The following is a 22,064-nucleotide window of genomic DNA, read 5'->3' as shown; positions in this document are numbered from 1 at the left end:
GTTTTCTGGATCTATCTACATAAGTTTCTCGTCAAACCTGAAGCAGTGTCGAGAGAAGGAAGTATCACACACACTGGAAGAGGAGTGACCTCAGAGGCTTACTCAATAGGCAATATAAGAACCTCCGCCACATTAGACATATAAAGTAGTAAAGTGCCAGTCACTCATGCCGGTAAAGCCTTGAGAAAGAGAGAAACGGAGGTGTGGTGGTATGGTTCACATGATGAATACTTCAGCATGATGTTATGAAACTCATTACAGACATAAACTGGCCCCTCAGGACACATAAGCTTTCAAAAGAATAGAAACACTTGTATATGAATGTAGGTCATAGCTAATCTCTTCAGCGTTTTGCATACATAATGAGAAATTTGTCCAACATAGCCACTGCACTTCTACAAAGTCTTGGGAGCAGCTGCCAAAAACTGGAAAAAAAAGTGTCCAAAGGCACTGGAGAACAGCGTCCCATCGCCTTAACATCAAGCCTGCAACAAGACCTCTCATATTTGAGGAGAATATTCCTCTCCGACTATGTGTGGGAAAGTAAGCCCTCCCTTGTCACACAGAGTTCCACGATCAGGCAACCATCTTCCTTGATGCCTAAGTGACACCCCAACCAAAAGAAACCTTTTGTCAGGCCCAAACCTTCCTTTTTAATACATATAAGTCACCCCTATGGTAGGCCCTGAACAGAGGGCAGAATGCAGTGTATTCAAAAAGATGGCCATGTAATCTTAAGCTTTTCATGTTCTGCTAGTGAAAAACTCTTACATTTGTTTTTCACTACTGCAAGACCTACCTCTCACATAGGATAACATTGGAATTCCCTTATTACATTTAATCAGCTGAAACTTCCACCTAGTATCAGTGAGACAGATCAAGTTTGGTGCCTAAAGAATTGTAACTAAAAGCCATCTTTAATGGTAAAGTCTGATTTTTCATCACAATTCTGAAAATGCCATTTTTAGAAAGTTGTCATCTTCTTGGCCTAACTATTTGGTGGCTGCAGCCTGATCCTAGGTCACATGACTAGGTTTAACTGGCAGTTGGTCCTTCTGTTATGCTCCCAGACAGTGAGACAAAGGGAAGCTAGGTGTAGGCAGGATGGGGCACTCTGACTTAATGAGGAGGAGGAGCTGTCACCTTCCACACTTGCACATCACAAAGCCTCTCCCTGAGCACTCTCACAAAGAGTTTGTCACTAGTCGTTTGTGACCACAGACAAGCTAGTGCCAGGGAAGAGAGGAAGAGTATGCCTGACTCCTCAGGGGGGTGGAAAGCTCTAGATACTTCCTCTACTTCAAACTGGGTGCCAGGAATAAATATTGGACCTCAGACCCCAACTTGTCAGTAGACTTCTGGACCTGTGGAAGACTTTGCCAGGCAGAAGGGCCATTGTGCAGCTGAAAGGACTGTCACTGTGCCGGACTTGAAGGACTGCTGCCATACTGTGCTGACCAACTGCCCTGCAGCCCTCTTGCCTGGGGGGGAAGGACTGCACATGTACCCAGGACCACCATAGTGACCCCCAGAACTAGTCTCTTGTAACCAGCACCTGGACTCTGCAACTGTGAATCCCCTACCCTGCCAAGTGATGCCACCCTGGTTCTGGACCATTGGATGTGGGCCTGAAGGTGCTCTGCCAGCCCATCTGTGGCCCCAGCAGAACCCTTGCCTCTCCTCTGCTGTGAAGCCCAACCTCGAGCAGAACCAAAGTATTGATTCTACTGCGTGATTTTCCCTGATGCAAAGGTTCTGCATCACTGGAACCTCTGCTGTGCAAAGCATGTCCACACAAGGACTGCACATCGGCTACAGATGCCCACTGCAACTGCTGATGTACAACGCATCTCCACGTTAGGACATTGCATTGCTCAACGCAGCTGCCCAGAACCACTGCTGTGCGATGCATTTCCTTGTTGGGACATCGTAACACCTCTGTTGGGCAACGCATCCTCTACATGGAACTCCTCATCACTTTGCAACCAGGATTGAGGTACTGTGCTCAGCAGACGGAAATGGGTCCCTGTAGCTGGCCCACCCTCCATCATGGTCGGCCTGAACTTGTGACTTTGACCTGATCTAGCACGACCATATATCTATAGTTGGCACTTTCTTCTTTTTGGCGCTATAGTCACTGGTATCTTGAAAAATGCATATCTCCATTTCAACTTATTGGATTTCTGTCATTTTTATCTTGTTTTATTTATTAGAGTCCGTTCTGTTTTTGTAAAGTGGTGTGGGGCTTTTCTTGTGTTGTGTTTTTACTTTACTACTGTTTGAAGTTCTGCATAAATACTTTATACATTGCCTTTAAGATAAGTCTGACTGAGCTGTGCCAAGCTACCAGATGGCTGAGCATAGGCTAATTTGGAGGTTGTTTGTGGCTTCACCCTGACAAGGATTGTGGTTTCTGCTTGACCAGGGCTCACACCCCAGGCAACCAGCAACTCAATTTCTTACACATGGTTTTGTTTGTGACTTCACCCTGACAAGGACTGTTGTTGTTGATTGAGTATATATTAATATATTAACAGTAACCTAATTTCTTACATGATTGTTTCACTTTGCAAACCAAATTGTTTTATTAGTATTTTTCATCTGTAGTTATGTATCAGTCAATTTATATGAACATCTGTTCCTGGGGAAAAAACTTATCTCTGGTCTCATTGGGCTGCATGTATGTGTGTTTTGCCGTCAAACATACCTACTTAAATTGCAGGGACATACTTATCAATGGTGTACCAGATACAGGGGCTCCAGGGCCCAGAGGCCGATGGTGCCACTGTCCCCGGATTACAGCTTCATTTGACTCCTCACTAGGGGTGGGTCCTCCATTAGGGCGAAGGAGCATCACCCCCCTGCCAGCAGCTGAAGCTGCAAACCTTTCAGCACGAAGGGATAATAAACCTAGCGCACAGAGCACTCCCCTTAGAGCTAGGGTGACCAAACATCCCAGATTCAGGGGCGTAGCTTCGTAAGGTTTTGGGGTGTTGCCGCCCATCCCTCCCCCCCACCCCAAAAAAATGCATTCTGTAGTTTGGTACAAGTGCTTTCAGTCGGGTATGGAGAGGTGTCTGGCAGATTTCACCTGGGATTTTTACATAGGCACAGACAGCCACACACACAGAGAAAACACTCTCTCTCTTGTCTCTATTTTGAAGGTCTTAAAAAATGTTGCTTAGTCTGAAAAATATTGTGTTTTAAGTACTGTTATCACTGTGCACTGGCACTGCCCCTTAAGCCCTCCTCGTGTCCTGCTTGTCATATAAAGTGTTTTCACAAGGTATGCCAGAGTTATTGTTGGGAAATCTGAAGTTCACATTACCCCCACCCCAAACAATTTACTGAGCAACTGGTCATATAACATAACTGGTCATAACAATAGTGCCCTGCGGTTGCCTGAAGATGGTATGGCTGTTCAGGCACATATCACGGAAGTAGATGATATTAATAGAAATCTTTCAGGGGACCTACTTCTGATGAGTGATTGCCTCTCTGAGCTGTTTGCCGGCGGTGATTTGTCTTTACTGTATATGCCTGGTGAGATGCTGCATCCTGCCCGAGGACACTGGCCTGCTGCCCCCGCCGGCCCTACAGAAGCCGAGGGGAGGAATGTGCTGCCTGCTCCAACCCTGTCCCAGCTGCCAGCCCTCTCACGTGCCCTGTGATCGCCTCCAGATGTGGCGCGGAAGGAGGGAGCGCGCGCACACATCTGCACGAGGGACTCCCAGCCGCTGGACCAGAGAGGGAGCTGCAGAGCCCACGAGCGCAACTGGAGGTTCCTGACTGGGGAGGAGAGGACCCGGGTACCAGGCGCGTGGAAACGGAGGCAAGGAATCAAGGCGCCGTATCCAGGCAGGATGCGCCTCCAAGCGCTGCTTCTCCTCGCCTTTTATTACGGCGCAGAGGCAGGTGTCTCCAGCAAGTGGACGAGAGGTAAGACTTAAGGGATTAGTATATTAGGTATCGCGCTGGATTTAGTGCCTGCGGTCACAGTCGAGTTGCAGCGTGAGGACCAAGCCAAGTGCATTTGTATTTGCAGGTGTATTTTGATTAAGATATTTTCTATGCTGCCCGTAATGTGTATTACATTTTTATCGATAGTTTTGTTAATATATTTTAGTATTTGTAGAACACGGTTTTTAAATAAGTGAGTAAAAGTATTTCCAATATTCATAGTTAAGGGACACTCTTCCACGGCAGAGCCATCTTCCAGGCGCTGTCTCCTCTAGATGTGCCCTGCTCCTGAGCTGGAGGGACCCGTTCTAGTGGTTACGAGTCTTTCCTGTAGCGCAGCACCAATGTCCATTTAATGCCAGGGGCGTAGCTTCCAGTGGTGCGGCAGGTGCAGTGGCACCCTGGCCCAGAGACCTGAGAGGCCCGCTGAACCCTGATTATTACTGCATTTCACAGTTCAAAGTGAGTCCAGGGAGCCAGCAGTCGGGCCCATGGCAAAGTGCCCACAGTTCAATGCTTGGCCTCTGAGTGCAGGGATCGCCTATAAAGACACGTTTTTACAGAGTTCTAGTTCTGCCCCGTGCCTATCTATGCGATCACTGGAGGGTTCAAACTGCATTGCAATTCAAGGCTTCAACAACTCTCAAGAAAACAGAGACAGGCATTCTTGCCCATCCATTCCTTGGCCGCTCTTTTTAGACGTGACCCAGGAACGGGACACAGGTTCGTTCTAAGTACCCCTTCAGCACTAGAAGCCTCTTTCTGAAGGGATCAGATGGGATGAACTGATGAAATGACAGTTCATACTCAATGCCCATTCAATCACGGGCTCCTTCTGAATGGAGTGTCTGCAGACGGCGGGAGGGGAGCTCGCGCTGAAATGACGTTTCTTCCATTGCCGGGTTCTGGAGACATTGCCTTTGGAATGAGATAAAACATTACTCTTCGTGCCCATTCAGTCGGTGACATCTTTCCACCCTAGTACTTGGATGGAAGTTTAAAATCCGTGGCCAGGTATTTATTTTCTATATATTCGTGAACTTGTTTAGTTGTGTACTTTAGTTGTTTTATTATATGCGTGGTCCCTTTCTAAAGGCACTTTAACCTCTATGCCCATTCTTTCCTTGGCCGCTGATTCACTGGAAAGGATAACCTCCAAAGACTAGAACGATGCCCAAATCATTGCCCATTCACATATTGGCATCTTTATTCAAACCAGTCATCTGGGGACAAGAAGGGATTTAAGAACATGGGTTTATTTTAGCAGTTGGCTACTTTGTGAAGGGAAAAGGGAAGAGTGGCCCTAACACTCCACTCATTCAAGTACTGGATTCTCGCTGAAAATATTGTGGGAGGATTTGCACCTCACACTCATTCGATTCTCGGCCTCTCTCTCTCTGGGCATCACAGACAGAGAAGCAAAGGGGTGAGATCTCATGCTCATTCAGTTCTTCCCTGCTCTCTAAGAGAGATCCGGACAGGGAAAGCAGACTCCAGATCAGTTCAGTTGTGTATTTGTTTTTTACTGATTGATTTAGCGGGTCTCTTTGTTAGGGCGTCGCTGCTAAAGGTTGCAGTGGTATTTAGGCACAATGCCCATTCTGTCCCTGCCCTCTGGTTTTATCCAGACATAACCCCCAGTGGACTTAGGGTTTGATTTAGAACTCGGCAGATGGGTTACTCCATCACATCGAATATCCTGCAGAAATCTAAATCCCATTATTCCCAATGGGATGTTGATTTCGTGGGAAGGGAGATCCGTCACCTTTGTGATGGAGTAACCCGCCCATCGAGTTCTAAATCAGGGCCTTCTTCTGTCTGCAGACTCCTTTTATGAGGGTCTCCTCGAGGGATGAGATGAAAAATGAACCTTTGTTTCCAGTACACCTGTGCCTCTGGACCTGCTTTAGAACTCAGCGGATGGGTTACTCTGTCACAACTGGTACCGATATCCTGTCCGCCAAAATCTAGATCCCATAGGATAGAATGATATTTAGATTTCAGCAGACGGGATATCCATCACCATTGCGATGGAGGAACCCGTTTGCGGAGTTCGAAATCAAACCCTAAATCAGGTTCTGTCTCTAGCCCTGGTTCATCTCCAACATCTCTTTAGCAGACCCACCTCTAGGAGGGATGGGGTGATTCTTTTGAAGTCCAGGTCATCTGTGCTCTCTTTCTTTAGCAGAGCCTCATCTAGAGGCTGTAGGTCGGGTGGCTTGACCGCCATCTCGCTTCTTCTAGAGGTGTCCATCTAAAAAAGGCCACAGAATTCCCTTCTCATCCAAGAGTCATTTCTTAGAGATAGGCCACTGATCATATAGGTCATCAAAGTCTAGTGCCCTGTTATTATTTGGAAAATAATAAAATAATTTCACAAACTAACTGAAGCATATACAAACGCCCACAGATAAATATAGACATTCCAGTGAATGCCCCCCCTTTCAAACAGGAGTGCCAGGACCGGTGTCAGATTAGTTAAGTCATAGGGGGTTTCAAGAAGTCACCAAGAGGTGGAGGAAGGGGCACAGGGATAGGGATTGAAATGGCCTAGCTGTGCCTTGTTGATGCCCTGTGTGCTGTTGAGATGCTGTATGACTAATGGTAGGCTTAAGCTGGACGTATGACTAAGAACAATCAATAAATACAGCAAACCAGGCTCTAACACAAACACGAAATGATAATATGACAACCATGATAAAGCGGTCTGTAACATAAAATCATACCTTTAATGAGAAACGTTAAAATAAGAAAGCATTGAAACCCTGCACAAATACGGGATTGATATGTGCATTCACAGCGCTGCTATAATGTCCAGAAAGGTTGAAACAACCATGAGATCCTAAGTTAACAGCTGGTGGAGTTTTGATCTCATGCTGAATTCAGTCTGGTTCCAGAGGGATATCACTCTCACCAACGAACAAGTCACCTGGAGACTACATGTTGGCGTAGTTACTGAAAAAGAAGGGTGACATCTTGGCTTTGTTATTGAGAGAGAGGAGGGAGACACCTTGGCTTGTTGACTGAGGAAGAGAAAAGAGACATCTTGGCTTGACATTAAGAGAGACAGAAGGTAGACACGTTGGCTTGTTGATTGAGAAAGAGGAGGGAGACATCTTGGCATGGATACTGAGAGAGAAGAGGGAGACATCTTGGCTTTCTTATGGAGTGAGAGAAGGGAGACATCTTGGCTTGGCTATTGAGGGAGACAGAAGGGAGACAATTTTGGCTTGTTCATTGAGAAAGAGAAGGGAGACATTTTGGCTTAGGTATTGAGAGAGAGAGAGAGAGAGAGAGACAGAGAGAGAGAGAGAGAGAGAGAGAGAGAAAGAGAGATCGTGGCTTGGTTTTTAACTGAGAGAAGGGAGACATTGTGGCATGATTATTGAGAGAGAAAAGGGAGACATCTTGGCCTGGTTATTGAGAGAGAGAGAAGGGAGACATCTTGGCCTGGTTATTGAGAGAGAGAGAAGGGAGACATCTTGGCCTGGTTATTGAGAGAGAGAGAAGGGAGACATCTTGGCCTGGTTATTGAGAGAGAGAGAAGGGAGACATCTTGGCCTGGTTATTGAGAGAGAGAGAGAAGGGAGACATCTTGGCCTGGTTATTGAGAGAGAGAGAGAAGGGAGACCTCTTGGCTCGCTATTGAAGGAGAGAAGGGAGACATTGCAGGTTGGGGTTTGAGAGGGAGAGAGACGGGAGATATCTTGGCGTGGTTATTAAGAGAGATTTGGTAGACATCTTAGTATGGGTGTTGAAAGAGAGAAAGGAGACATCTTAATGTGGTTTTAGAGAGCGTGAAGGAAGTTAGTCGTGTTGCTGTTGACAAAGGCAGGCAGTTTCTTATGTATGTTGGCCATGTCCAAACTTTGTGTAGATAAAGTAGTGTAGCCTTCTTGCAGTGGCAATGGAGAGACTTTAAGGAAGGAACAAAGATCTTTACCAGCAGGAGTTGAAAGGCAGCAGAACTGCAGTGCGGTTACCTGATATGGGGTCATCAATTTTCAAGATGAGTCATCTTATTTATGATAAAGTCTGAGAACAGCAGGCAGCGGAAGAGCATGCAATGGTGCAATTTTATTTCAGTGCCATCATCAGGGAGATTGTAGGGGTAGAATTTAGTGGCAAGAGAGTAAAATAATTGGGGATCTCAGTAGACTTAATAGGAAACAAAATCTGGGGTGACGATCCTTGTGGGAAGTGTTCCTTCTGAGGGTGGAGTTCACAAGCTAGCTTCCAATGAATGAAGCTTTAGCTGGATGACGAAAGGATACCTGCACTGGCCAAAAGGGATTGGTCAGAGGGGCATCTGAAAAAAAAGTATACAAACTATCTAGGGTTTTTGGAGGGAAATTGTTTCAAGGCATTTCGAGAACTGAAACATTTGTTCTTTTAGGGAAGAGGTGTGTTGGAAGATGTTTGCAGCTGGGAGACTAGATCCAGTTTCAGGAGTCTGTAGCACATACTTCGATTAGGCCCCTAAAGGACTAATGTCATTAGAGACCAGGGGCGTGTATCTGATTAGGGTGGGATCAATACAAACAGCAATCAACGGGGCACTGCTGGGAGAAAGATTTGGTCAAAGGTAGAGCTAAACCGCAGGTCGTAAAGAGAAAGTACAAAAGACTCTAGTTATTGCTGGGCCCCTATCAAAATGGTGATAGACGCACAGCAGGGCTTGGTGAAACTGAGAAACCTTTCCACTGAATACCGTGTGGAATGATCTAGAGTTTCCTAGAGTCCGCTAATGTCCCGTGCTGGAAGGAATTGCTGTAGGGATGAGAGAAATGTACAGAATTATGGAATTCTGAAATATTGAGCCGATTGCATCTCATCCTTCCTAGGCTCATAGTGCAAATCTGAGATTTGTGCTACTGATAGGAAACGTTGCCCATCTCTGCCTCAGACTATAGTGGGTACCTATGAAATGTGGGGTATATCCTAGGAGCCGCCGAGTGACTCAAAGGGAATCACGGACAGAAGGCGCGTGATGTCATTTGACTTTTTTCTCTGTCAGACATAATTAACATAAATGAATGTGTATGGGGGCAGTGTCTACGTGAACTTAGCAAAAATAATTCAGTGTGGAAATTCCTTGCATATGAAATCCCTGAAAGAACCCTCCACTCTTTGGTTTTCTTTTGCCATAATGTCACCTGGTTGGTTAGGGTCAAGGTAAGGGTATAGCTATGAATAGTGCAGCAGGTGCAGTTGAGCCTGGAATATGGGTGTGAGGGGCCAACTTCACCTCACTTAGTAGCCGGCAATCATTACTAAACCATGAGAAGTGGGGACAATGTCTTTCCTTGCATTAGGGCCCACTACACCCTCGCTACACAATTGAGTCTGGAGGGCTTTATGTCATCCAGTAACCCAATATCAGGAAAGACAGTGAGGCAAGGGGAGCCTTTCACTATGTCTTATACTGACCACAGCTGTGACGGGTAGGAGATGGCAACTGCTTATTGAAAACCTGCTGCTACATCTTCAGCAAGTTCTCAGTCACTGAGTCCATTAGGGATATAGTAACTGACCATTCACCAGAAAGTGTTTACCCAGATGACTGGCAATGAGAGATAAACGCATAGTACCGCCGAAGAGATGTATGCATGTCTTTTATTTGGACCTATAGAGCGGTTCCAAATAGGTTGTGTCTCTCTGCCATCAGTCAGCACACACAGGTACCGCTGTTTGTGGCACACACAGGTCCTTGAAAGTGCCACTGGTAGGGAACCACTACTGGCAGGTGCTGTTTTTAGTGCAGGTGTTCCTAAGTACAATTCATATAAAATACCCAAACACATACAGGACAGGAGAATGAAGTACTCACAGCAGGAACTCACAAGTACCGAGTGAGTAGGAATTCCAAAGATTGACTGCCATTCATTTAAATGAATGGCCTTCTCATGCCCATAAGCAAGACTCACCCTAAATAAAGCTCAGCTTGGTACTACAGTATGTCGATCCCAGCCCGCGTGTCACTAAATGGATCCACAGGTTTGTAAGGAATGACTACAGGGCATGTTTTCATATTTTACCACTTACGCATCCATGAGTGGTTGGCAGATCTCCCTCCTCCTGGCGGGTTGGCGAGGAGACATTTGGGAGAATGGTGTTGGAGGAATCTTAGCTCTGCAGTGTATGAGCACTGTTAGAGAGTACCATGTCTTGATTTCTTGGGAGGAGGAGGATGGGGTGAGTAGCTGCAGTGCTGCCTGGACTGGATAAGCAAATTTCTCTGCCAAGTCAGGCTCCAGGTATTTTTTAAAAAAGAGTGGGTGAGAATGAAGCACGGGGACTTGAATCTAGTTTACTTTTCCAAGGGGAGTGATATATTAATAGACACTTCTTAAGCACTCTTACTAGTGCCTCGTTGGCACTCGGAAAGAGGAGCTATACACAAAGAACAAACACATTCAAATAAACCAAGAGAGGTCTACTGGGAAGAAGTACGTTTTCAGGGCCTTCCTGGAGATCAATCAATCATCCATCGCTCTCAAGGGTAATGGAAGTGAACTCCAAAGCGTTTCAGCCTACACAGAGGGGACCCAGCCTCCGACAGAGGCAATCTTAAGTCTAGGCTTGGCTATACTGAGCATCTAGGGAACCCTCGCAGGAAACGCGTGAGGCGTAACAGCAAAACTAAACAACACAGTTGAGAAGTAAGCACATTAAAAATGTACAAGTTTTTAAAAAACAGCAAGGCACAGTGCGTGCTTCCCCCAGGTGGATTAAAGGAAAAATAAAAACTTATCAAAGAAATCCGTTACAAAAAGGCCTCGCCATCTGCAAATTTAAGAGATCTGTTTTCCCTTAAAGGCCATCGCCGTTCCCAAAGCTATGGCGCCCACTTTTGATGCCCATCTGAAAATTGATTTTGTTATTTAATAGGCCACTTTAATAGTGTCAGAATGTGTCCGGAGTTGTTTTACCGAACACAGATGAGAATCGTATTTCAAGATCGGCGGTATTCGTGTGAAGTTCTGGCAGCTGAACAAGAGGAGCGGCGCGTATCAAATCCAAGCCAGGGGTGGGCGCGAGATGGTCTGGCGGGCACTGCACCGTGAAAGGCGCCCTCTGCTGGTGATACAAGGCCGCGGTAAGAAATGTAGTCACAGAATGGTCTGCATGACGGAGCAGGCAGGGGATAGCGAGTGGAATGAAAACATGGATAAATCACAATATCGTAACCAGATTATCGAAGGGCCAGTGGCGAAACGAACCCTGAGCCGCCCCCCGAACTGTACATGTAGGTCCCCCTCCGGACTCAGGAGCTTTCAGGCCAGGGTACTGTACCAAGGGGGCACCCTGGAGCTCGCCCCCATTTCTTCACTCTCCCGCCCCCGCCCCCCCTCTCTCCCCGCGCTGTGGGGATCTTTGTTGCACCATTGCGAAGTGCAAAATATCGAAAGGTAAGTTTGAATGCATTTTCTGCACCTAACATTACATATACGTACCTTGGTAATGAATATATCTCCAATGTACATAAATGTACAGTTAAGAATAGTAAATCCTTATCTCCATCCGTGCACTCACCTGTTCAATATTGCACAATGAAGTTGCACAATGCAGTTACCTTTTAATATTTTGTCCGCGATGTTCTACACAACAGACTTCACAACAAACTACAAAAATCAGAAATTTTCGCTCTATCAGATGTCTTTGGCAAAGACAGGGAAAGGTGCTGGCATCAATGTTGTTTATTTCAATCTTTTATTTTTGTTACTCTGTAATGGTATATACCATTATGGGGGTGTCAGTGGCATAACAAAACTTGAGCCCCTCCCCTGCAAAGTACCTGGAGGGGGGTCCCTCCCCCCAGACCCAGTCAAGGCCTGCCGCCTGTGCACAGTGTACTATGCTGAGGGGGCCCCCTTGAGCTCGATACCCAACCCTCTGACCTCCTGAGCATCCCATCAACCTCCACCGCCAACCACCCACTCACCGAATGGGGACAACTCAGCACATCAAACACGTTTACACTCAGGAGCACCCACTGACCTCTACCCCCACAGGATCTTCAACCTCAGTATAAATGTGATCAGCTGCTAGTGCACCACCATCCTTAAATTCTCATTAACAATGGCCACTTTTCCAGAAGCCTGGAAACACGCAGAGATTAGACCGCTCCTCAAGAAGCCTTCTGCAGACCCCAGCGAGCTCCAGAATTACTGCCTAATTTCTTTGCTCCTGTCCACTTCTAAAGTCCCAGAGAAGGACATTAACCTCTAAGTCACGAACACCTGGAGAGAAACAACCTGCTAGACTCCTCCCAATCAGGCTTCAGAGCCAATTACAGCACTGAGACAGCTCTGCCGCAACAGACCACATCTGCACGCTGTTTGAGAGAGGAGGAGCAGCCGCCCTGATCCTGCTCAACCTCTCTGCTACCTTTGACACCATCTCCCACCATAGACTGATTAACCAACTATGCCAGATTGGGATCACAAACAATGAGCTCAGATGGATGGCATCCTTCCTCACGGGATGCACTCAGAGAGTCTGCCCCCCCCTTCACCTCACAGGTCAAGCACACCATCTGTGGCGTCCCCCAGGGCTCCTCCCTAAGCCCAACTCTCTTTAACATCTACATGACACCACTTGCAGAAATTGTCAAATCGCATGACATCAACATCACCTTCTACACTGATGACATGCAGCTCATCATCTCGCTCTTAACAAACCTCACCAAGATAAATACCAACTTCCACAACTGCATGAAGAACGTTTCTGCCTAGATGAAGGACAACTGTTTGAAGCTCAGCACGGACAAAATGGAGGTACTGATCTTCGGCAGACACTTAACACTCTGGAACGACTCCTGGTGGCCAGCAGAGCTCGGACCCACCCTCACACAAAGATCACACCCGCAACCTCGGCATCATTCTTGACAGCAAAGTCTCCATGAAACGCCAGGTCAATGCTGTTTCCTCAGCCAACTTCCACGTGCTCTGCATGCTCCTCAAGATCTTTAAGTGACCCCCTCATCAGCAAGAGGAAGACAGTGATGAAGGTCCTTATCACCAGCAGACTGGACTAGGGCAACACACTCTATGTAGACACCACCACCGAAGCCATGCAAAGACTCCAGACGATCCAGAACACAGCTGCCAGACTGATCCTCAACCTGCCCAACAGAACCCACATCACCCAGAACCTGAAGGACCTCCATTGGCTCCTGATCCAGAAAAGATGCCACTGCAAGCTCCTGACCCATGCCTACGTAGTCCTCCATAACAAAGGACCCACCTAGCTGAAACCACTGCCTTCACCTCAATCAACCGACCAGGATCCTCCGCTCAGCACACATTTCCCTGGCAAAGATACCAAGCATATGCTGCTGCTGTGCTGGAGGATGCGCTTTCTCTCACCTCGCTGCCAAAGCCTGGAACGCCCTCCACCTCCGCACCACACCCTTGCTGGTTTCAGAAAGGGACTGAAAACCTGGCTTTTCAAATAAACGCCTGCAGTAAGCTCCTGGACACCCATTCAGGTGACAAGCCACTCTATACAAATAACACCTGATTGACTGATTGTAAGTTTTGCAGGCTCTCTCGCTGGCAAGCTGATGGGCATTGGTTTGGCAGAAATGGATGCACATCGTAGCTCAATGCAGCCATCTGAAAAACAATACATTCTAAGGGTATGGTTGTTCCTGTATGAGTGCAGGGGCAGGGGGAATACGGTTCTATGCAAAGGCTGATACAATAGTAAAGAAATAAGATACTGTAAGCATGCATCACTTGAGCAGGTAGTTTGGGTAGTTTTTTTACCTCTTTTTATCAATTGAGTGTATCTGTAAGCGCCACTGACAGGGTCACGGGTGTTTCTCATTTTACCCTAAAGGGGTGAAGTATGTTATTCAATCAGTAATAGATCAAAGTAGTTCTATTGGCACCCCCCGTACCCAGCAGAAGCCTCAGTTTCTGCTGGGAAATTTGTCTTTATTGCTGGAGATTACTTTTTTGGTGGTGGTTTGTGTATTGAACGAACCAAGAGACTTGTGGTTCTATGATATTACAGATCGGGGTAATACTTGTGGGGTCGAAAATCCACCTCAAATAATGATCACGATCCTTGTCAGAGTGAACCATCAAAGTCAACAAATAAACCTGTACATCACTCCCTGGTAGCTTGCACAAAGTAGTCAGGCTTAACTCACAAGCTTTGTATAAAGCATTTATGCAGTACTGAAACAGTTGTAAATTACAAATGCAAAACAATAAAAAATCCAAACTGAATCAGGAAAATAGAATATAATTGAATAAATGGCACCAAAATGACAAAAGTCTCATTAGAGGAACCATAGTTATGATTTTTTAAATATTAGGTAAAAATAGCATCAAGAAGCACTAAGGGCCTGATTTATACAAAAATATATTTTGTAAGTTTGCACCGATTTTGCATAAAAAAATGACGCTAAGGCAAGGTGAGTGACCGGTTGGTGACCACAGACATGTATGTCCAGGGGAGACAAGGAGAGTCAGGTGAGGTCACCTCCAAACCCGTAGCCATAATGCCCCTAGAGAGGGAGGGTATCCTTGACTGGATTAGGGTGGTGGTCAGTGCTGACCTCCTCCTAGACTGTATCCTGGGCAATGACCTCCCAGAGGTGAGTCTGGTCCCAGATGAGGCGGCCGCCCAGGGCAACTCCCCATCAACCCAAAGTCCTGTGGAGCTATCCCTACAGTTAGGAGACAGGGGTCCCCAAGAAAAGGCAAGAAGAAAAGGAAGGGTAGGTTACTCTTAAAGAGAGTTCCAGGGAGCCAAAGGCCTTCTGCCCCAGTAGGGGGAACCCAGATTGGCCCTGGTGAGGCTTCACCTGACCCCAAGGAAGTCCTGAGTAGTCAGGCAGCTGTCCAGATGCAGGGTGTTACCCCTGCACTGACAGAAGGGAGAGTGGAAGGAGGGTGTCTGCCACAGAAGGTGGTAGCCCCCCACTCTAAACAGCCCGAGGGGTGCCAAGACCCCGCAGTTGCCCCTAAAGCAGCTCACCCACCTGTCAATGGAGAGCTTAGGGTGTGGTTCTGGGTACTGACAGCTGACAGTAGCCTCTGCTGGGTGCTAGCCTTCATTGCAGCACTGCACTTGGCCTGGGATGTAGACCCCAGGGCCAAAAGTAAAGTAGGCCCCCTGACCCTGTCGGTCATGGTGGGGTTGCTCAAATGTTGGGTGACCTCTTTGGGTAAGCTAGATGTTGCCCTGGCAAAGTTAAGGATAGGGGAGGTGGGCACCTCACTACCCAAGTTGGCGGAGAGAGAGGAGGAATACCCCCCAGAGGGAAATTTCAGTTTAAGATGGGTCCTTTCACTGTTGGGATGGGTTTACTACCCAGAGGGAGTGACCATGACTGGAGGATGTAAGGCAGTGTAGGCCCTGCAAAGGGACAGACAGTTTTCTCCACTGTCTTCCTCGCCTGACAAGCCAGGAAGAATCTCCCAGGGTTGGGCTGAGTCTCCTGGGCATGTGGGCTGGGGGGGGGGGACTTGTGTGAGAAAACAGGGCTGATTGCAGAGGCCCCCAAACGTTTTGCCCCTATTTTTCACTTTTCGCTGGTGTTTTCCTGACTCTGATGGTGCCCTGGATACTGCTAACCAGTCCCAGGGCCTGTGCTCTGTATATAATAAGTATGCAAATTATCTAATTTTAATTTGTTTTGTCAACCTACCTATAAGTCCATAGTATATGGGAGGGCATATAGGTTTAGGGACCCCAGGATAGGTAGTGCACCCATATGTTGTAGGAAAGTACCATCTTGCCTGGCATGTTACCCCCATTTTTTTACTTGTGTGTCAGTTTGTTTTTGCCTGTCTCACTGGGATCCTGCTAGCCAGGACCCCAGTGCTCATAGTTGTGGCCTGAATGTGTTCCCTGTGTGGTGCCTAACTGTGTCACCGAGGCTCTGCTAATCAGAACTTCAGTGCTTATGCTCTCTCTACCTTTAAAATTGTCACTGCAGGCTAGTGACCATTTTTACCAATTCTAATTGGCACACTGGAGCACCCTTATAATTCCCTAGTATATGGTACCTAGGTACCCAGGGTATTGGGGTTCCAGGAGATCCCTATGGGCTGCAGCATTTCTTTTGCCACCCATAGGGAGCTCAGCCAATTCTTACACAGGACTGCCACTGCAGCCTGAGTGAAATAACATACACGTTATTTCACAGCCATTTTACACTGCACTTAAGTAACTTATAAATCACCTATATCGCTAACCCTCACTTAGTGAAGGTTAGGTGCAAAGTTACTAAGTGTGAGGGCACCCTGGCACTAGCCAAGGTACCCCCACATAGTTCAGGGCAATTTCCCCAGACTTGGTGAGTGCGGGGACACCATTACACGCGTGCACTACATATAATATAGGTCAATACCTATATGTAGCTCCACAATGGTAACTCCGAATATGGCCATGTAACATGTCTAAGATCATGTCCCCCCATGCCAAAACTGGTATTGGGGTGCCAGTCCCATGCATCCCCGGGGCTCCAGCATGGACCCCAGGTACTGCCAAACCAGCTCTCTGGGGTTTTGACTGCAGCTACAGCTGCTGCCAACCCACAGACAGGCTTCTGCCCTCCTGGGGCCTGGGCAGAATAAAGGATTTCCTCTGAGAGAGGGTGTTACACCCTCTCCCCTTGGAAATAGGTGTTAAGGGCTGGGGAGGAGTAGCCTCCCCCAGCCTCTGGAAATGCTTTGAAGGGCACTGATGGTGCCCTCCTTGCATAAGCCAGTCTACACCGGTTCAGAGATCCTCCAGCCCGTTCTCTGGCGTGAAACTTGACAAATGAAAGGGGAGTGACAACAAGGTGGTGTCCAGAGCTCCTCCAGTGTGTCCCAGACCTCTGCCATCTTGAATGCAGAGGTGTGAAGGCACAATGGAGGCCTCTGAGTGGCCAGTGCCAGCAGGTGACGTCAGAGACCCCTCCTGATAGGTGCTTACCTGACTAGGTGGCCAATCCTCCTCTGAAAGCTATTTAGGGTCTCTCCTGTGGGCTTCTCTTCAGATAACGAATGCAAGAGCTCACCAGAGTTCCTCTGCATCTCCCTCTTTGACTTCTGCCAAGGATCGACCACTGACTGCTCCAGGATGCCTGCAAAACTGCAACAAAGTAGCAAGAAGACGACCAGCGACATTGTAGCGCCTAATCCTGCCGGCTTTCTCAACTGTTTCCTGGTGGTGCAACACAAAAACAATAAAAATCCAACTCCAATTTATAAAAAAAGATTATATTTATATCTTTAAAATTACATCAAAACGATTAAAATCTGATAAGGGGACCCGGAGATATGGATTTTTAAAGTATTAATGTTTTCTAGCGTATAGAAGCAACTAACTCTCAAAGGGTTAAAAAAGGTCACACTGGAAAGGGACAAAGTCCAGAGTTCACGCCACCCATGAGGTAACACTGTTATACTTACTTTCAGAAGTGTTTCTTGATTTAGGAAAGTGCTCCACAGCACCAGCCAAGGGTTCAGAGGCTCTGGTTTGCCTCTTGGGGGCTGGGACTACAACTCTCACAATGCACCTCTTTGACTTATGGAGTGGCTCCAAACATTTCCAAACCTCTGGATCTTCTTCCAGAGGTCCTTTTTGGGTCCTTGAAGTGTCCACAACTTGATCCAAGATTCCAGAAGCTCTCAGTTGCTCCTTGGGAGCTGGAACTGCAATTCCCAGAATGCACCTGGTTGGAAATCCACAATGGCTACTGGACGCTGGTCAGCTGGGCTCTGTTTGCAGGACTTGATGCAGGGGACTTTGGGCAGCTCCTTTGTACCTGTAGCAAACGGGGAGTCCCTTCTTGAAGCAATAGAAGACAGGCAAAGTCCTTTTATTGGTGAAGCCCAAGTGTGCAGCTGGTGCAGTCCTTCAGACTGCAGTGCCCAGGTGCAAGTCAGGGGTCCAGCAGGGCAGTCCTTCTTCTTCTTTGCCTTGTTCCTTGTAGGGATCTGAGGTGTGGGTGCAGTTCTGCCATATTTATCCTTGCTCCTAGGTGAAAAGCAGGGGGGTCCTGGTTCTCCAATCAGATGTAGGATCCTTCCCCCTGTGATGCCCACTTCCTGGGAAGTGTGGCAAAAATCAATCCCAGCAAGCAACATTTTCAAAAATCCACCATGGCTGAAACTGAGTTTTGGAAGTTACATCTGGCTGAGCCCGCCCACTGGTGTGGCTAAAAATACTAAATCCTGCTCTGTCCTAATCTAATCAAGAGGGCACCTAATTGTCTGGGGTTGCAGGATGTGAGGGAGGTGCTGGGTTGCTACAAATGTCTTTTTCTGCCTTTGAAGACCAGTTTGGCAGCCCTCCACCCTTCCTGGTTCCCCATCTGCTGAGGCAGTTCTCCTCCCCCAGTCACATCTTTTGTGGTCAGCCCAGGCCATTCACACCTGGCCAGGCAGCCCAAGGCTGGCCAATCAGAAAAGGGCACTACAGAGCTGAAGTTTGCAACTTTTCAGGTAGAATTAAAAATCTTTACCTGAACTAGTTATATTAAATCCAACAACTGTAAGTTGTGGGATTTATTATAACAATTAATTTGATACCAAACCCAAGGTATCTCACACTTAAGGGGGCTTTGTAAAATAAAATAAAGTCTCTCCATTTTAGCCTATGAAGGCCATTCACTACAGTGAGGGAAAAATGAATTTGGCTGTTTTACCACACCAGGGCTTATAAAACCATTTTTATAAGGTCCCTTCTTATAGTTATGCGGCATCCAGTCCTAGGGGCACTTAGGGCTCACCTTAGGGGTGACTTGTATGAAAAAATAAGGTTGTTTAAGACTTTGGAAGTACTTTTAATTCCAAAGTCGAATTTGCATTTGACTTTAATTTAAAAGCAGCCAGCAAGGCAGGCCTGCCTTTAAAATAACACTGGGCACCTCAGCAGCGCACCTATGGGTGCACTACCTATGCTGGGGTTCCTAAACCTAAATGCCCTACCGTATACTAGGGACTTATATAGTAGGTTGACATAGCCAATTATAATTAGCCTAATTTGCATACTTAGTTTATACAGAGCACAGGCCCTGGGACTGGTTAGCAGTACCCAGGGCACCATCAGAGTCCGGAAAACACCGGAAAAAAAAGAAAAACGGGGGGAAAAAGTTAGGGGGCCTCTGCAATCAGCCCTGTTTTCTCACACCTGGGTACAGGAAGAAGAGCAGGTCGAGTATTCAACACTCTTCTCAGGTCACAGACAGCAGGTCCAGTCCTCTTCTGTTCTTTTACAGGTCCAGAAGAGTTCTCAGGAGAGGTCTGTGGGGTCTACTTTTATGCACAATGCCAGCCTCTGGGTGGGGGACAACGCTGTGTCTACCTCTGGAACTGGTTGGGGTCAGTTCACCCTCTCTTATGGGTTTGGGTCCAGCCTGGCTAGAGAAACAAACACAGGGGACTGTTGTTAGATTCTTCTGTGTACTCCAGGGCAGACATCTTAGATGTGTAATCAAGGCAGGGGTTTAGCTCCTCCTTAGCCATCCTGTCAGGAAGAACCACACCTTCCCACAGCCAGGTCCTTTGTCCACTGTCTAGGAGCGACACACCTCTCACCACAGGACAGACAGGTGTCACTGAACACTGGCAAAAAGACACATTTTGCTTAGGAAGGAAAATGCCAACTTTCTAAATGTGCCATTTGAAAAATAGAAATTTAAAATCTCACTTGACAATTATATTGGATTTAAATTACTATGAATTTGAATGCTTGAATCATTGTTTTTGCTGTTCCCAAACTGAAGTTATACATTATTATGTGTTGTCAATGGGACAGCCAGCCTTGACACAGTGAAAAACTACTTTGGAGATTTTTCACTGTCAGGATGTTCGACATTTTAAATACCACGCACCCTGCCTTATGGGAACTTAAGGCCTTTCTTAAGGGTGACTTGTAAGCATTAAAAAGGAAGGTTTAGACCTGGCACAATATTTTTTTGCAGGTCAAAATAGCAGTTTAAGCCTGAAACCACAAGCTGCAAGAGCTGGCCTGGCGACATGTTTTACAGTGCTACTCTAGTGGGTGGCATAATGAGTGCTGCAGCCCACTAGTAGCATTTTATTTACAAGTCCTACGTACATGTAGTACCATATACTAGGTACTTATAAGTAAATTAAATGTGCCAATTAGGTATATGCCAATTTAACTATGTTTAGAAGGAGAAGCACAAGGCAATGGACCACTAGATGGCAGTGCTGATGTGTGCAGATTTGTAGGGCCAGCAAAAGTGGGTTCAGCAAAAGGACGACAGAAATCTAGGGTGACCCTGCAGAAAGGGAGTTTCTCCAAAATGTGATCATATCTTTTGACTGTTTATTAAACTAAGTTATGTTCCTTTATTTAGATGTATATGTTTTGATGCAGTCTTGGAGAAATCACAAGACAAGCTAGCTTATACTTGCACATATCCCTCACATACGCAGAACCAGATCCGACAGCCGTGCTTTCCTTTACCTCACTCCTAAGGCCTTGAAGGACCTGCTGGTGCACATCAGAGCTGCCTCCTCAGTTCTTGAATTTCACAAGAAACTGAAGACATGGCTCCTCAACTGGACTTGGCCAGGCTATGCCCACGCTACTCTTGCTTTCAGTGTCAAGATACCCTTCCCGGAAAGTTGCGCACTTTACGAAAATGCTTAACATTTAAATGCTGAAACTAGTTGACATGTTAAATGTGATTATAAGCACAAATTGAGCAATATGTGTGATTTATACTTATATTAGGTCATATATGTATAAGCCAGGAATGACACACAAAACATTTTCACTTTCAGCAAGAAAAAAACACCATGTGTTTATGCCAATGGTAGGGGACAACTAAAGCACATTTGGGATTCAGAGTGGAACCCCAGATCGCAAGTGGAGCCCTGCAGCTTTTTGTCTCACACGTTATGTCACCAGCGAGGTGTAGGAGTTAGATAAAAAAATATCTTCTATCAAAGATGAAATGGCAGTCTTTAGACACTTGGTAGTTCTGAACATAAGAATAACTGGGGAGAGGTCTGGTGCCTTCTCTTAAATCCCATGCAAGACCTTTCAGGAATTCCTATTGCTTCTATTTGAGTCAAACACAGTTGCTTTATCCTTCAACTAAAGCCTACAGACTGGGGACATTAAATGTGTGTCCTAGTATTGTTAACATGTTTTCCACTAATCATCCAATACTACTTGTGAGGAGGGTGTGATTGATTATTGCGCACCTCTACTACTCATGATTTAATTGGCTTTGCTGGGGAATACCTGAAATCTTACACCCTGGAGATCTCTGTGGGTCACAGACTCCAGGGTGAGTAGACGAACAGGAACACATGAAGGGAAAAAGATTAAAATACTTGGTGGATCAGTCCCTGTCAGCTACAGATCCCTTTAGGAGAACAGCTGCCTACACAAGGCGTGAAGGCTCATTTTTATGGCAGGCCTTCTGGTTGAAGCAGAGGTACTTGACTTCCATTCAGGAGCTGAATGGAATCAAATTCCCTGTGACAATAGCTGTTGCAGTGTGATGTTGTGATCCCAACATTTATTGGCGATTTCTTACTTTTATGTCCTGCAGAACCTAAAAGCAGTGTAGGTCATTTTTGGGTATTTCCATGAACAGATTTAACATAACTCAGCTTGACGGCTTCTCTTTAAGTGAAGCAGTAGGGATAAGAGAAATGGGCTTGCTCTGAAGCTTTAAGGGTTTATATAACACAATACTGTACACATAAGTATTGAATGACAAACATATCTTGCCTCAAAAATCCTTTGCAAAAATATCGTCTTCATTGGGTGTCGATTTTGTATTCCTAACTCCAAGGAGTGATATTTTTGCACGCAATATGTAGGACTAGATATTTAGGTCAGACAATATTTTGACTACAATATCCTGGTACTAAACCCTTTAAAGTACTACAGCAAGGATCTGTAACTTTTAGATGTAAACAGAAAAAGAGAAAAGAGAGTCAAACATGACTTACAGGCTCTTGGCCTGGGGGCAGGCAAGGAGCTACTCAGGAGTAACCACGTTGTGCTAGTGATTTTGCATTCTGGACCCAAGGGTATGAATTCTGTCTTATCCTGGGGGGCTGGCCAAGTCTATAGAATCCTACCCTTTTATGCAGCTGAGA

The 22,064-nt window shown here is 46.4% G+C and overlaps 1 protein-coding gene across 1 annotated transcript in view; it reads left to right on the top strand.

The window, feature by feature from the left end:
• The window catches only part of FAM180A (family with sequence similarity 180 member A), a 117,734-nt gene that overhangs the window by 20,169 nt on the left and 75,501 nt on the right, over positions 1 to 22,064 (top strand). The window contains exon 3 of the mRNA XM_069227502.1: positions 3,682 to 3,939. Within this exon, the coding sequence (XP_069083603.1) occupies positions 3,682 to 3,939 (258 nt within the window). The remainder of the gene's footprint in view (positions 1 to 3,681; positions 3,940 to 22,064) is intronic.

The sequence above is a fragment of the Pleurodeles waltl genome, chromosome 4_1, assembly GCF_031143425.1.
Source record: "Pleurodeles waltl isolate 20211129_DDA chromosome 4_1, aPleWal1.hap1.20221129, whole genome shotgun sequence".
NCBI lineage: Eukaryota > Metazoa > Chordata > Amphibia > Caudata > Salamandridae > Pleurodeles > Pleurodeles waltl.
The sequence above is the reverse complement of the archived record's forward strand: the minus strand, read 5'-3'. Positions and strand labels throughout refer to the sequence as shown.